We start from the raw sequence: 17563 nt of genomic DNA, 5'->3' as shown, positions 1-17563 counted from the left end.
CGTCTCGTTTCGATATCAAAAATCCATTAATATTCAGCACTGGATATATTTTCAATGTGAAAGTGCTTTGCCCGCCAAAAACCTGAGCATTCTGGCGCTTTAGATTTATTGACGGGCTGTGTGTGTGTCTGTGTTCGCGTGATTATATAAAATCCAATTGCACAACTAGCTCGGCATGAGATTGCTCGAATAGTTCCTTGTTAATTACCTGTGCAAATCACAAAGTTAAAAATGAGTTTCATCCATCCCGATGCTGGGTTAATGGGCAGCAATGGCAAGCCGTCAGGGCCGACGGAGGAAGCGGAAGCTGAATCGGAGGAGCCTCATCGGAAGAGTCCCCTAAATGATCGGCTGGCAATAAAGATTGTGATGCTGAAAGTTCAGGTGATTAATGTGGAGTTCAGAGAGTGTTTGGTCTCAGATCATGGGCATGATTCTGTACATTTTTAGATTTATTCTATGGTCTTGTTTAACTCGAATCCAAATTAAAAGGGAAAACCATTGAACAAGTTTCTCTTCATCTTTTTTTTGTCTATCCCCATTAAAAGTTATCCTTAATTGTTACTCATATCAAATGGCAAAACCCAAACTCTATATTATGACACACATATTACGTATACGCCACGTATAAAACACACAACCTGCTAATTTCATTTAAACTTTCGACAGCCCCTAACTTTGAAACTCATTTAATTCTTTTTGTTTTTGGTTTGCATACATCTTCCATAAAATGTTTACAAGGGAGACTTGGGGTACCTAAAACTTTTCCTATTGTCTGCATGGCTTTTTTCGTCGTGCCACGCTGCGTATGCGTAATCAACGTTACATCCAAACACCAGCAACAACAACAATAAGAACTTTCTGGCTAATTTGTTTGCTGCGCGTGCCAATCACAGGTTCCCTTTACAACAAAGATGCACGCGTACCCATCCCCACCCACCTTCCCATTCGCCTCCCTTTATTGTTGATGTAAAATTTATTAGCTCTCTCATTCGAACAATGACAGATGGTTTGGGGCGTTGAGCGGACGGTGGGGGGCGTGGCTGTCGAATTAGATTTGCAAACAAGCCAACAAGCCAAGTGCATGACACTAACTACAGCCGCTAACCGTCATAATTAGAACAAAAGCGATTGACAATAGCTCAAAGTAACAAATAATTGTTGCTTAAGAAAAACTTTGTCAGGCTTTTAAGTTGTAAAATTGAATAATTAATGAATTTATTTAAAATTCCCCCACTTGTAATGTGCTGTTTAGTATTTAGCTTCAATAATAGATATTCCTAGAAATTGAAATAAACTCAAAGAAGATCTCCACGACCAGCCTTAATATAGCAATATTCCATATAGTACACCGGTGCTGGATGGGTGGGTGGCCTTTCAACTTGCCTCCCATTAAACAAGTTTTATTATTTCTCTCCCTTATTACCATTTTAATGGAGAAACTGCAAACGAGAGGAGATAGTGACAGGCACGCAATGGCACGTGCGTCAGCGGTTTGGCTCCAATTGGGCCCTGTTATCCTCCCGTTGACAGATCCACAGAACGACCAATTAATCGAGTCAATTGGTGGAATATGTATATTTAATTTGTCAAACATTTATTGCGCCCCCCTAATTGTGGCCAAATGAAATATGTGCCCGATGGAACAGGAGGGCGCACTACGAGTCGCATAGAGGAAGGTCCTGCTGGCAACCTTGAGAAGGGGAGTTGAGCAACAGCTGCTCGCATGGGATGTTAGCTCCAAAAGCTTTGGCCTTAGTTTAGCCCGGATTCAGTTGGCCATTTCGTTGCGGGGACAACGAAAGTGAAATTGGCCAACACACGTGACCGACCGGCCTCATTGAAGCATTGCTCGTGAATGAACTCTGAAGAAGTTGCTCTGTCGTCGGCGGGAGCTTTTGCTTTCGTTTTCATTTCCATTGTACTTCGGGTCAAAGGAAAAACGAAGTACAGCTGGCGGAGCTTTTCGTCAGTTTTCCCTGCTTTCCGTCGGCATCCGTGGCTTTTCGGCAAATCAGTTGCGCGTTGGGCGAACGCCAGCACAAAACGAGTCATTTTTATAGCGCGGACGCAGCTACGTTTTTAGTACTACAATAAATAACTTCAATAAATAATATTCTTCCATATTAGTTTTTTTTTTGAGCTATTTATATTCATATTATTTTTCTACAACTTGTGTTTTTTTTGAAGGGGCTTTGAAAGCCATTCTAAGTTAGTTTAAGAACGGTTCCTTCTTCAGCTTAACTAAGACTTGGTAAAACAATGTAAAACCTTTTTAAAAAATTATTAATTAACTTTTCATGACTTTGTCAAGCTAGAAAAGTAATTTGATTAACCTAAATTAAATTAAATTTACTCAAATAAACCAAAATTGTTTCGGCTTTTTCCTTTTTACTTAAAATTAGCATTATTTTATTTAAATTATCTTTTTCTTAATCAAACGTCTCGTTGTGTGTCGTTAAAGCCTCGTCACAAACAATACAAAATTGAATAAACCGATTGGCAATAAAAGTGTTAAAGAAATAAATGATTTACTGATAGATAGTGCGTGGGAATACGAATAAATTTTGAGTTAAATGATCTGATTGCTGCAAACATTTAGCGGGGAACTTCTCGCCGTTTCGACCGGGTTCGAACGCATTATGCTCACGGACATTGGCAACAGCAGCGCGAACGGTATCGGTAATGGCAATGGCACCAGTGGCCATAATGTTGGCAATGGTCATGGCAACAGCATCCTAGTCAGTGGCATTCATTCACTGAGCGGCTCCTCCAGCGGCATTGGCAGTGCGAGCAGCGAAAAGTTGGCAACGCGGAATGACGAGGCGAGCTCCAAGAAAGGGGATGCCGATGAGGATGACGACGACGACGATGATGATGATGATGATGAGGATGAAACTACGGTATATATACTCGAGTGGATTTTATTTAGGCGAATTAGCAGCATATGCATGCGTAATTTTATGCTCGGAGATAATTACAAACTCCCAGCCTCAAGCGGAAATCCAAGAGCAAATTGTGCGTGGCACAGCGATAAGCTGGGCAGAATTTGGAAGGGTCTTATGTTAGGGTAGGTCGAATTGCAGGAGACCCGGAAAATCCATGATATATGTACATAAGAGGGAATTGTTTGGGCATGTTACTTCAGAAACCATTTGTTTTTGTATTATTTTTAGTTACTTAAAGTATTACTAGACTCTATCGCTGTCTGCCTTGGCCAGATATACTCGGCTGTTGATGAATTTAAACACTTTTGAGGCCGGAATCCATTTAAAATATTTGAAATATTTCTAACTTAGTTGCTTTCAAGAACTTTTATTCATTGTAATTGACACACCCTAACGGGTGTTATTTATATGTTAGTGTGAGTTACGCGGCGCAACCGTTTGAATAACAAAAACTTTTGAGTTGGGTTTTGAGCCCGCGCAACCCTGAATTCCTTTCCGCCGGAAACCCAACTCCTGTGATCTCCGACTTCGTGGTCTTATACGCCTGCCTGGCCTCAAAGAAATTCGTCAGATCCATTCAATTATTCAAACAATCATTCACAGATGCGAATGAACACCCCAAGGAGCACTTCCGCTGGAGCTCTGTTCTCGGGTGTGAATAAGGATATCGGGGAATGGGGATGGATACACGAATCAAGGGGAAAATGTTGCCAATGGCACCAACTAAATGAGGCAAATGACCGTTTTGGCCTGCCTTTTCTTTAACAAATAAATTTTCCCCAAGAGTTTTCCTTTGTGGCTGTTGTTTTGTCCCTGTTTTTTGGCAAATTGTTTACTTTCGGGTCCACGTCCAGCCTAAGCAGATATCGCTGGGCTGCCATCTACAGATATATTTCACATTTTTGTGACACGACGATTCCTTTTTTTTTGGCGAGGCTTTAATTAAAATCAGGCCTTGATGACGTCATTCCGGCTGTCTAAATTAAGTCAAGTTTTGAAACTAAACACGTTCTTCGTTCCCGGTTGCTTTCCGCTCCGCCAGAGCTGATTGCGAGGCTCCAGGTGGCCGCTGGCGGGGTTACTCCACTCATTAGTGTGGCAGCCACACGTGCTCCGTGAGCCGTGCGTATTGACTCTGGAGAATAAGAAGGTGATAGTGGATTCTGTTTAGCATGCGAATGCGATAAACGTCAAAGTCGGAACCGTGTATGCCATACTCTTTCCAGATTATGTAAATGTCGTCTCCTTTTTCTGTTTTCCCCCCACCTCCCACGATCCTTATGCAAATTAGTCGGCGCAGGACACGCGCTTGCCTCGTGTGAAAAATAAGAAGGCAAAAAATATACCATATAGAGATACTTATGGGAAAGGGGATAATATTGATAAATATATTTTGCCAGAAGGTTATTTACTTACAAATGATGGTCCGTGTCCAAGTTCCTTGCTACTTAAGATTAACTTTTAAATTTCTTGCGGTATTTTAACTATTTTTTTCCTTGTACTCCACAAGTTACTAAATAGTAAAAGGTCGAAATATAAAGAAAATAATATAAGTTAATGGTTGATAATTTAAAATTAACCTTTTATATTCAACCCGAAACTGGTTGAATCAGAGAATGTATTCGTACCTTCAACAACCTTTCCAATGAACCCGACTCCAATTTGACCCGGGTAATTTCCTCCAGACAGACACGCGAATTCCCCTTCTCCGAAAGCTAACAATCAACTCAAATTTCCAATTTCAATTCGTTTAGAGCTCAAATAAAAGTCGCGTGTCTCAATTGGCAGCACTTTGGCAGTGAATTCCTTGCCCAGGTCTGGTTGAACTAGACCCTCTAATCGTCCATCCAACTGAACAATTGCCCAAATAAATACACTCTATACGTGAGTGTAAACAAAGTAATTTGAATTTCGGAAAGTGGAGCCTGAATTCCAGCCTCCATGTGGATGTCTTCGTTAATGAATTTCCCATAGAAATCCTAGTGTTTTTCTAGGCCGAATATATACATGTGAAGGTTCTATCGGTCATTTATTAAGCCATTTTTTTAGCCACAGAAAAAAAAACATGAGCTAAATCGAACCTGCTGTTGATGGAGATAAAAATTATATTTCCGCCCCTATTATATACATTTTCGTTGCTCACTAAGCTACCATATAATACCCTGGTCCTCGTATATAACAAAAATCAGCGAAAAGGTCTGTCAGAGTCCCGAAAAAATGTTGCTCAAATAAACGTCAAGCCAAGTACGTTGTAAAGGACAATCATTATGCCAGTATGGTCGTAAAGTTACGGCCCACAAATCTGTGCTAACAAGCTACAGTGGACAGGAATAAAGGGAATTTCCGTCATTAATAAAATAACACTAATAAAGAGGACACTACATCAGGCTTGTAAAAATAGCAAATGAATTACAAGTATTTTTTATCCTTAAGGACAACTTAAAGAAGTTTAATTAAAATACTTATTTTTATATGAATTTAAGGTTTTTTTAAAGCTTTCATCTTTTTTGCCAGCTACTTACCAAACCCATGGTCGAAACCGCTTAACTGGTCACTTTTTTCGCAACTGACAAAATGAAACTTTTATTAGCCAACCAAACCTTTGAAGGGTTGTGGGTTTTCTGGGTTAATGCCCACCCACTTTCCAGTTTATTGTCCGGACTGGTTCCGATTGAGAACTGACCACTACACAGCCGCCAAGGTCAAACAGAACAATGAAAAAAGGCTGCCGGTTAAAGTAAAGGCCCAACAAAATCGTTGATTATTTATTAAAAATTGATAAGCAAAGAGGGATTTAAGCGCTGTGCTCTTAGCAGGATTTTAATTGGTTTTAAGAAAAGTCGAGGACCCCTCGAGTTTGCCTCATTTGCATTAGTAAAGTGCCTCGAACTTCGTGCCCAAGTGCGGCGAACTCGAGAGCTCAATAAATAGGGCCAGGGAGAACGTTGGGGAAGGTAAGTGCCTTGGGTCAAGGGCATTGAACGACTTGATGGCGGGGCAGTTGGCTGAAAAGTGTCATAAAACTCGCCAGGCAAGGTAAACAAGAGCACTCATACAGTTTTCAAGTGCCTCGACTGCGATAATCGCTTTTCAATTTCATCTTGAGGACAACTTTTTGCTTTGAATGGCTCGAGATTTTCCCGAGATTTATGGGGCCAGCAACTCTTCCGCCCTCGTTTTACCACTAATCAGCAAAATTGTTGGCAACTTGAATCGCCCAGGCAGCTGTTAAAGCGGCTGAAAATGAATACAACTTCCGAACTAAATAGAAGAGTAAGCTAAAAATTAATTAAAACGCCTGGCGAGGCAAAAATCAAATCAGTCAAAAGAATTCCTTTTCCCTTTTCTAAAGTTTAGTTAATTACTTGTGACCTTTGCTCAAGTTCAGGCCTAGTTTAAAGACCTCTTTAAGGTTCAGAATCCTTTGCTGGTCGGGGGATTTATTTTTATTTTTGGCAACGAACTGAACAAACAAAAATGGCTCACGCTATTAAGACCAAGTACTCAAAGCAATTACACCAGAAACGACGCAGGGGAAAAAAAACACCGAAACGGAAACCAGATGAGAGCAACAAACAAAAGACAAGACAATTGTGTAAATAAAAGTGAGGAAACAACCAGTGAGTGAGTGGGTCTGATTGGGAGGGCGGCCTTGACTTGTGGGGCGGTGTGCTCTATGGGCGGCTCCCAGGGCAATTAAGCTGTCAGGGATCCGCAGAAGGAAGCGCCCAGAAAATGCAACATGGCAATGAACGGGTGTGAAAAGGGCATTAAAATTCAATAGGACGATATAGCTGACAATATTGCTACTTGTAATTGTAATTATGCGTCGTTAAGTTTTATGTAGCATACATTTCAGCTGCGCTGAGCAATTTCTTGGCAAATATGATAATTCAATTTATTAGAGAATATTTATTATTATTATCAGGGGCCCCTTGGAGGCAACTACCAAGTAATTTAACAAAAGTTATCATGCCAACATATTAGCTTAAGCAAACCGATTATATAGTAAACATGTTTAGAAGGGAATATTACCATAAACAAGCTTAGAGAAAGCCGAATTCCCTTGTCCTTTGTCTTTTGTAATTTTTTAGGCTTCTGTTTTCCCGACAATAAATTGTTTATGCCGAGCACTCAAGTGTGAAGCGTTCTTTTTCCGGGAATCTTTAGGCGTCGAAATGAAAATTCAATTTTAAAATTTTCCCCAAGCCAAACGACGACTCATTACGCAGGATAAGCAAGCCTATAATTTGCTTTCCATATTTCCCTTTTGCCTCTGACTCCACTACCTATTCCGCATTTAAGGATGCCTGGCCGCAGGACAACTACGTGCTCGGTGGGCCTTTTTCGGGCTGTTTTGTGACAGATTGCGATTAAGGCAAGGCGATTGACTGCGTCAGGCCAAACAGCAGTAGCAGCAGCCAAGTCGTTGGCCAAGGACAACTAAATTTGGTGGTCCAGGCCTATTTATGTTTATGTTCTGCGGGGTTTTGCCTCGCAGACACACACGCACGCATACGAATACGAGTAGTAGATGGCCCTGTTGTTTTCGTAAGCCGCTTAGTGGCAGACCTCAAATAGAGGCACAATTTCCATTTATCTGCTTAGTCGGTGGCCAAAAGGGAAATTGCACATGTGGCCCACGGGCACAGTGGCTGAAACCGATCATAATGACGGGATATCCTGGTAAATAAGATTCAATTACTGTCATTAATTAATGTTTAAACATTGGCATGCCCAAGGGTCATAAACAGTTATGCCAAGAACTTAATTTTAAATCTTTACTAAGAAGAATTCTGTTAACCGGACTTAGATATGGAAAATGGTATACATTATAGCTTAATCAAGAGCCAAATTATTAGCTACTGTCCACTGTGCCTGCCAAAAGGTCACAATAACCATCTGCTATTTTATGAGATGTGTTTCTGTCTGATTTGTAATGCAATTGACTGCCAGCCGAAATCCGAAATTACATATAGGCTATAGATTGCCATAAGCCCATCAAACAGTCGAGGAAAATATTTACTAAAGCTAGGAGGAAAATTCAATTCCCGGGTGTATACTTTCCTGAATATTTATGGTTGACATTTCTCTAAAAAGAACAACAAATACAAAAGTAACATAAAAATCACTTCAAATTCTGTGCGTGCGTCTTCTTTCGTTAGGTGTTTATTCGTCTGTCAAAATCTGATTTTCCCTGTCACCAAACCTGCCCCACCTAAATCCAAGGAAATCCCCAAAAAATCACAGAGACAGATACAGAAAGAAAACGGAGACAAACAGAGGAAAGCTTTCCGAGCAATTGAAACGTTGCTGAGATGGAAAAGAACGGACTCATAAAGAATTCACTCCCCCGCTTAATGTATGCATATCCTTCATCCAAGCGTCCCGAGAATGCGGGCAATTCCGTGCGAATCAAAGGCAAAGTCCATAATTTCAGGCCCGCTCAGACTTTTATCTGAATGCCATGAATACGACCTGCCCCACATGAGTTTGCAGTGGGAGAGTTGTCAGTTTCAATTGCTGCGGCACATAAATCAGAGGCAAGAAATTCGAAGAAGGCGGCAAGTCATAAATCCTGAACAGAAATTGGTGGTGTTGGTGGCTGCCTTCTTTCACTTTCAAGTTAATTGCAAAAAGGAAAAGGGAAATGGAAAAAAGGAAAGCCCCTTTAAATTATAGTCTTTTGCTTCTGCAAAAAAAAATTAAATGGAATTTTCCTGTCACTTATGTTTTGGAGACCCTTCTCGTTTGCTGCCTTGAAAAATACAATTTTCAAAGCATTGGGAAATGATTTCTGGTGTCATCGTTCGGCACATAAATGTTCTACGCAAATTTCACTTGTTACCTTGACGTTGGCCTCTATTATTTATTTATTTATTTATTTACTTGACGCTTTTTGGGACCACTATTCTTTGGCAATGAATGGCAAACACTTGACTAAACAGTGGGCGACGCCGACTTAGTTGGATATCATTAAAACAGTTTATGTTCCAGACAATAAACGAAACAATAAAAGAGATAATTAAAGAGTGATGTTGATATACTATATTAGTAGTAGTAGTAGGTGGAGTTGGCTTTTATGGCCCCGATAAAAGTTTGTTGGGTTAACACTTTCCCAGTTGGTGGTGGTTTCTAGGCCCCTTAAGAAGCTCCTCGAATCCTTCGATCCTTCAATATGCCATAACCAAAACACTTACCGCACCCATTGGCAGCAGTGCCCACGCATACTCTATGGGCTTGGTGGGCATAAAAACAATCTGCAATACATTACGCATACGCCATGCTGCGCCAAATTGTTTCGACAGTTGGGAGCTTGCGAATGTTTATGGCTCTCCAACGCCATCGAAGGCATTTGCATACACGTGTCAGAGTGAGATGGTTCCATCCATCAATGTATATAATATATATACACACATTCGTGACAGACATCCAACTTGGCAATATAGCCCGGATTTTTATAAATTATCGCCAACACATTCCGGCCACTCGGGGGTCAAGCTACGAGTTGGAACTAATCAAATATTTATGCTCACTTTCGTCTGGGCCCACGTCTGGCCACGATATCGTGACGGGGCTAACTCGAATGGCTCATATTGGCCGCCTAGTTGGGCCAGCAACAAGTTGGGGGAGGTCGGGCCTCCACATTGCATGTCTTGACCGCCAAAATAAGTGGTCCTTGGCCGCTAAATATGAAGTGAAAATCTATTTTGAGGCAATTTAATTACACGGCATTTTGTCATCTCCTCTTGGGGAAAACTTTTGGTAAACGAATTTGGTAATTATATTATAGTTAACGAGCTTTGACAAGAGCCATTACGAGTTTTCCTTTTGCTGGAAAAATACCTAGAATTGTTATTTATTCTTTAATTTTGATTTGTCATCACTTTCCTTCATGCTTTTCCCAACTTGGCACAATGTTATGCCTTAATCCTTGTTCAGAGGGGGATTTATGGATGCATAAACAATATTCAGGTAGCAGCAGGAGCGGCGGAAGCAAGCATATTAACTCGCCTCAGCAACTGGATGTCAACAGCTTTTGCCAGGGATTTTCACTTACCAGCAACAGTGGCAAATAATACATCAGCCTAGCACCTGTCCCGCATCCCTCACAGAGTCTCTGTTGCCTGTTTGCCAGGGGGCAGGAACGGCAAATCCGAGCAGGAAACACTTTCGCCCTGGCATTGCTCCAATTAACTTTGGCGTCCATTGTTGTCAACCCACCACCCACTGCCTCCTCAACCATTGGGCCAACTTTTCCTCGTAACAAAGAAAATACTTTAGTTGCAACTTTGTGTGCGAGTGTGTCCTTTGTTGTCGAGAGAAAGAGGAAAAGTCATAGCAGCCGGGTGATGTGTTGTTGCTACCTGAAGATTGTTAGGCCAAACAATTAATTAATCATTAGGCCAGGCTAATGGGTAAGCGATACACTGGCTCAGAAGTGTGGAAAGTTTTCTTTCTTTGGCTTGTTTTGCTGCTGTCAAGAGAGATTTTATGAGATTGCTAAGCAGTGAATATATTTAATTAAAAGTTGGTTTAGTTTCTTCTTAAAGTGTGACATTTTGGAAAGTGCATTTAAATATTTGTCTATTGTCTGACAGGTTTATTCTAATTATTGGCAAACAGTTGGTCATGAATTGTTGTTTTGCATCGAAAATGTTTGCAGCACTTTTCGAAATGGGTAAATAGGGTGAAGCTATATAGATAAGAGTTTACCAAATCTTGAGAAATATATTTATTTTCAGCTTCTAAGTTTTTTAAGTAAACTAAGCTAGAACTATCCCTCGATCTGTCAAATTTCTCTGGTAATAATAATTACATTTACATTTTGTTTTCATTAAAAGCCAAAAGAGATTGTAAATATTTAATGTTTCAAGTTTCATTCTTAAAATGGTATCAACAATTTTATTGTAATAACTCCTTGAATTTCCAAGAGCCCAACCAATTACCGTAATTTTCTTTAACAACCTCTGACATTTGTTGGCATCCTCGCACAACCTTACACAATATTTTCTTTGAATACTTCTCTCATTATGCCTCCCACCCGAAAGTAACTCATATTTCCTACATTGAAGCCAAAGAGCTTTCCCTTCCTCGCTTCGGTTTCAATTACAAATTTCCCTCTTGGCATACAATGGACCCACGACACACCATATGTACTATATGCCCAAGTGGCAAGAAGTCTGCTCCTTCCTTCCGATAAACAATCAATTTCCATGTCCTATATGCAACGCCAAACAATATCCTTCCTTTCGCTGGGGAACGCTTTCGATTGAATTATGAAGAGCAATAAATACGTTAATGAAATATTAAGGATGCTCTACTCCCATGGGGACTATATAAAGAAATGTGGCGGCGGCAATTGTTTCCGGTCTGGAATAAAAATGATTTCCAGACCCAGTCGGCCAGCTAAGTGCTTTCGCTTTGGGCAGATAATTGGAGCTGGTTGAGGGCAACAAATTTTCCAGTCTGACAGCTAATTAAAGCAGCCAAGCAAAGTTTCAATCTGACTGTAAGAAAATTGCTTTAATTATGACCGAGGGAGCTGAGACGGCAATCCGGACGGGCTTTAAGACCCGCCATCAGTCATCGACCATGGACAAGGAGGAGATGCGCCTGTGCTCAGCATCCTGGCCCCAGTCAGCCGTGCGGCAGCGACTTATGAATAATTTATAGCTGGATTTCGGGGGCTTTGTGCTTTATTAAAAAATTTGCTACAAGGCGTCGGCCTCTGATACTCTTGGGAACGGATTCTTTTCAATTAATTGAGCATTGAACACCGTCTGTAGAAGATGTTATTTTTTTGGGGTTTAGCTTTGTTTTAAGATTGAAAGTGTAATCAGAATATCGTTTTTTTGGACATTGTTGTAGTTGGATAAATATTGATTTTAATATCCCTGAGAAAGAATATAAAAACTTCGGCATTCACAGATTGCTTCCTTAGGTTTCCTTTTTCGCAATTTCAAATAACTTTTTTAAAAAACACATTCATGACCCTCAGATATAAATTCCTATGGGTTTGCAATTGAGTATTATTAAATATAAAATTTAAATGAGTGCCCAAGCCTCTTAAGAAATTTCCAAAGGAGAAGTCCTTGTTGGGTATTTAACGAAGGTTTCAAGTGAAATAATGTTTTCTTTTAAAGTCTAAGGTAAACATGAGATATATGTATTCAAAAGAGGAGTCTAGAGGTCCTTCCAATCCTTGGGATACGTTAACAAGGCCCTAACTACAAAAGTGATTCACCTTAACAGGCAGTATTTTCAACCATTTGTCACGTGACGCATAAAATTCAATTTGCCCTCTCCAAGCCTTTCCCAACGTAAAACCAATATAAAACAACAGGCGAAGGCAATCGGCATTAACCTTGGAGATATTTGCACAACTGCTACTGGTGGCAGTCAGCAAAACAAAAATAAGACCCGAAAAGACAAGAATAAAGCGATGAGATACGAAAACGAATTCATTTTGGGCGACGCATAAAACTAGAAACACGCGGTTAGACGCAGAGAACTAATAAAATGATTGCATACTTACCGGCGTCGGTCCTTGGGAAATCGCTCCTGACAATGGAACGACCTTCAGCCCGAAAATCAAAGTTATTTTTCTCGTTCTGTTTGTGTTTTTCCCCTCACCCATTTGGTTGTTTTTCCTTTGCAAATTTCTCTCTTTTGCAAAATTTATGCCAAGCCAGCAATCGGCTTGAAAAATCCGCGGATTAATGCATTATGCATGAAATCCAATTCGGATTCCTGCCCCTCTTCAGGTATCGCCTTTGCCTGCATTCCTTTGAAGGTCACATTTAATGGTTGCTTCAGGACTTTCGATTTTCAAAGTCCCAGAGTGTGTGTTTGTGGGTCTTGTTTTCCTGTAAATAACCCGCATATATTAGGTCCTATTAAGGAAAAACAAAACTTTAATGACGACAAATGCTACAGTCAAAAAAGATGGGCCAGCGGCACAAAAAAACCCACCGAGCCAAGGCAATTGTTTGCAATTGTTGGCCAAGAACATCTGAATAAGAACACCAACTGGGGGAAGGGAGGTGTTTCTGGTTGCCGCTGTTTTTTTTCTGGCTCCAGGGACATTTGTCAACCCTAAAATGCTAAAACCAAATGAGAAGTCGTAAACGGTTGGCGAGTTTTTGTTTTATTTTTTTGCTTGTCTTTTACTCTGGTAATTTTTTTTTGCTGGTTGGATACATGAGGATGGTTAATTAGTTAAAGCTAATTAAGAAAAAATAATGTTTTTATTTCGCTTAAAAAATGCTAACTTAATGCGATGTGGAAATGGAGTCGTGCATATATTTTATTTATATTTAAAATGAGTAATTATGTGCCTTAACTTTTGGGCAGCTCTTTAAAGCAAATCGTGCTCAAAGGCAATTACTCTCTGTGGTCATATGGGTGACATTTAGGCTCTTGCAAATGGAAGCTAAAATGTACATAATACAAATAAGTACATAAGTAGTTCAAATATGTGAAAAAGAAGTGCCCATATGGCGTATTAGTAATATTTGCTGCGCTATAGTTACTAAATATATGAGTGAGACAACCCTCCGAGGCCCAAGGATAAGTCTGGAGATGTTCTATATAAATATATCTAAGCCCAAGGATACATAGCTTCTTCAATTACTGCAAGGGGTTTCCTGGGAATTCAAATTACTTTAAGAAAACGACACGGAGAGTACCAAGGAAGAAAGTGACGCAGGCCACTTGGCTGTGCAATTTATGTTCATTATGTCCTGGAGATGCAATCGTGAATTATGTCCTTTTGACTGAATAGCAATGGTAGAAGCGAGCTATAAATAGAAAAGCAAAAAGTGTATTAACTGCATTCGGATGTAAAAGTTCTAGGATTTGATTTAAGTTAATACTTAATATTCCAGACATGAACCTTTACAATTAGCCTTAATTTAAATTCTAATTGCCATGTTGCCTCTTTTTTGCCCCACACAGGCAGAATCCCCCCTGCTGCCCCTGAAGGACGACCTCGAGCCATCGCCCACTCGAGTCCAGAGTTCCTCGCACATATCAGCCAGTAGGTCACCCCACCAGTACAGCACCTTAGCAGGCGAACGCGACCAGCAGCACCCGCACCAGCACCCGCCGCTACCCGCTTCCAACGACTGTCGTCGTCGCAGTTCGCTGACCAGTTGTCCGAATTCTCTGCCCTGCGACAGTTCGCCAGGAGAGGCGAACAACAACAGCAGTAGCACCAGCAACAATAACAACAACAATAACAACGAGGGAGGTTTCTATTCGCACCTGTCCAGTAGCACTCCCAGCCACAAGCACCAGCACGAGTATCAGCTATATCCCAACGACTCCTTTGCCCGCCTAGAAGGGAAGTCACCGATGCCAAATACCAAAATGCAGACCAAAGTTGATGCAGTGGGTCGCATCACCGGCCCCTGGGGAAAGTGGCAGCTGCGCACGGTGCTCCTGATCTTTCTTTGCAAGATCCCCTCCTCATGGTTCATGGCCTGCATCATTTTCACGGCGCCAGCACCGCGTCACGGGGAGTTCTTCTGCAAACCGCCAAACACCGTCGGAGCCCAGAATCAGACGCAGTGGATCAAGGTCTCCCATCCGCAAAAGGAGGAGAGCGATGATCAGGAGTTCTCCATCGACTTCTGCAATGTTTACCAGGATGCCCAGGAGCACGCCCATCATTACTACAACTACGAGAACAGCGAGCAGGAGCCGCGGGTGTGGGAGAAGCCTCTGCACCGCAACTCCAATGTGATCCCCTGCACAGAGTTTCAGCACGAATCCGACTACCACTCGGTGGTAACCCAGTACGATCTCGTTTGCTCCCGAGACATCCTTGTTTCCGTCACTCAGTTCTTCCATCTGTTTGGTGTGCTCACTGGGGGCATTCTGGCCAATCAGCTGCTTAAATAGTAAGTTGCACCGGAGGATTGTGAGATGTACATTTGATATTAATTTAATATTTAATTTAAATATTCCCACTCCAGTTTTAGTCCCCGGAATGTGATGCTCTTTGGCATGATCACGCAAATCTTCTGTGGAAACCTCACCGGCCACGTTGCCTCCTACGAGCTGCACGTCTTCTTTCGCTGCCTCTCTGCCGTCTGCTGTGCCCAGATGTACACAGCCGGTGGGCAAATCAGTAAGTAATTAGCATATATGGTTTTTTGACGAAAGAAGCTAATTGATTCTTCCCCGAACAGTGGCCGACATAACGGGTGGCAAATATAAAACCTGCGTCTCTACGCTGTTCGAGCAGTTCTGGTCAATTGGCGTGATGATGCTGCCAGGAGTGGCCAGCTTCTGGTCGAGCTGGTCGCATCTGTACATGGCCATCTCCTGGCCCACTGTGATCCTTATATATCTGTGGCAGTGAGTAATGATTTTAGGAACTTCGTCTTCAAAACTGACCCTCGTTCTTCATTTTCCAGGTGGATACCCGACTCGCCGCGCTGGCTAATCGCCCGGGGTAGGGTCCAGGAAGCCAAGAAGATCTTGCTGGAGTGCGCCGAGGTGAATGGAACGCGCTACAACCTCCCCCACGACATTGACCAGCAGCTGGAACTGCAGGCTCAGACGGCGATGGACGCCCCGCCGCCGAGTGGCTGGTGGTCAATGTGGAAGGGGGAGCGTGCGGTGCGGCACATGGTGTGTGTGCACCTGGCCTGGTCGATCTACATCGTCGTCTACTACGGCATGCTGCTCAATATTCGCTCCTTCAGCCGCGATCACCTGTACATCAACACCTTCTTCGCGGGCCTCAGCGAGATGGTGGGCACGTTCATTGGCCTCTTCCTGATCCTGAAGACCACCCGCAAGTGGCTGTGGACGGGGCTCTTCAACATTGTGGCAGGATGCATTGCCTACTGCGGCTGGCTGGTGCCCAAGCAGAGCGTGATCGGAGTGGACCCGAATGTGGCCTTGCTCATGTGCTCGGCCATGGTGTCCAAAATGGCCATCTCTACGACGCTCAGCATCCTGACTACCTGTACAGTGGAACTGGTCACTGATGACAAGAAGAAAATCACCTCCTTCTCGACCATCTGCTGGGCCCGCTTCTGGCTGCTAGGAGCTCCCTTTATTGGGTCCACAGTGGTCCTGGGCCAGCTCATTCCCCAGACGGCCTTCGCCTCGCTGGCCATCTGGGGCGGATTCTGCACCGCCTTGATCAGCAGTCCGAGGACACATCCCATCTCAAGACCCGCCTCACCGGCTGCTCAGGGTGCACAGAATATGGCCTCTCAGTTCACAATCATCGACGGCATGGACAACAAGGGCTACACGCCCAGCTCGAAGCCAACCATCCACTCGAACAGCACCATTAGGAAACTGACCACGCCGCAATCAAATCTACCTCCTCAACTGATGCCCGGCATTTGGACGACCAAGATAAACGAGGATGGCCCACCAATGTGATCTGCTCCTAGATTAGGTTGCGCAGGAATAGCTGTTCAAAAATGAGGTTGGATTGAGAGAACAGTTGCTTAAAAGCGATGTTAGGAGAAGTACTTGCTTTCGCATAGGGAAGGTCTCGAGCCTTGCCTATGTCGAAATTGATAGGATTTAGGAACATAGTTCTAATGTTAAATTGTAGAAGCAGCTGTTCAAAATTAAGCTAATGCAGTGCAGACAGCTAGAACCTTGGGTTTTGTTCACTTTGGTGGTGCTGTGACTTGTAAACTACAGTCTACAAATTTGATATACACTATATATAGCCCTTTATTACTTTAGGGGCACCTCCTTTTGTAACGCACACTAGCAAACTTTTTTGAGGGAAAGTCCGAGACAGACCTAGCTCTTTTCGCACACTTAAAAAGTAGGAGCTCAACTTTACCCTAGTCCCCAAAATCGAAGTGCTCAAGCGAGGAATACATTAGGCACTCTAGACAAAAATACAAACATTTTTAAGTAGACAACTCTAAAGCTTAGATATTTGGGGCAGAAAAGTCCCTAACCAAATCCGATTAAACGGGAAAAGACGCTCGCAAATGCAGCCCAAAAATATAACACAAAGTATCTATATATGTATATTTTTCATTAAATCTAATTTTAGGGCATAGTTTTATAGTTTAGTAAATCCCCGGAAGGCCATAAAAACACTCGAATCTGGGTTTAGCTTCTGCGCAGCCATAATAAGTAGTCCCATAAGCCTAGTACGTCGGTCGAATGTGGAACTCGCCCCGAGACAAGCCCAGTATTACGCAGTCACAATTGAACCAAAACCGATCCGAATCGGACCTCAAGTAGAACCCATTAAATAGAAAAGCCAACTATTGGCGGTTGATCCTTCTAAAGGCCTGCGGTTCCACATTTTAGTGATTGTGTTGTAAACACCTGGAGAGAATTTCATGAAAAGACATACATATAAGAGTAGTCACACAATAATTACATATTATGGACAACTTCTATTAACTACCTTTCTCGACTTTTAAATAATTAATTGCAAGGCGCATAGAGGAAATCAATAATTTTAGATTACACATTAATAACTTTATTACCATTATGTATTATGAATTATCAATTATCAATTACCAATTACCAAGCTAATTTTAATATAAATCAATTAGTAGCGTTTCAGGTCTAATTATTAATTATGCATATAAAAGTATATATATTTTAAA

The 17563-nt window shown here is 42.0% G+C and overlaps 1 protein-coding gene across 2 annotated transcripts; it reads left to right on the top strand.

Moving 5' to 3' along the window:
- The first annotated feature begins 108 nt into the window (after positions 1-108).
- On the top strand, positions 109-17539 carry LOC108080763 (solute carrier family 22 member 4). 2 transcript variants are annotated; one of them, XM_017175618.3, is made up of 5 exons: positions 109-384; positions 13908-14854; positions 14930-15084; positions 15146-15314; positions 15374-17539. In XM_017175618.3, the coding sequence occupies exons 1-5, from the start codon at positions 232-234 to the stop codon at positions 16356-16358; spliced, it is 2409 nt and encodes an 802-aa protein (XP_017031107.1). In that variant the 5' UTR covers positions 109-231; the 3' UTR covers positions 16359-17539. The 2 variants fall into 2 exon arrangements, with proteins under 2 accessions (XP_017031107.1, XP_017031106.1); XM_017175617.3 differs by lacking the exon at positions 109-384 and adding an exon at positions 2569-2903 and having other exon boundaries at positions 15374-17538.
- Positions 17540-17563: the final 24 nt, after the last annotated feature.

Source organism: Drosophila kikkawai, chromosome 3R (assembly GCF_030179895.1).
Source record: "Drosophila kikkawai strain 14028-0561.14 chromosome 3R, DkikHiC1v2, whole genome shotgun sequence".
Lineage (NCBI taxonomy): Eukaryota > Metazoa > Arthropoda > Insecta > Diptera > Drosophilidae > Drosophila > Drosophila kikkawai.
This window is presented reverse-complemented; position numbering and strand designations above follow the sequence as displayed.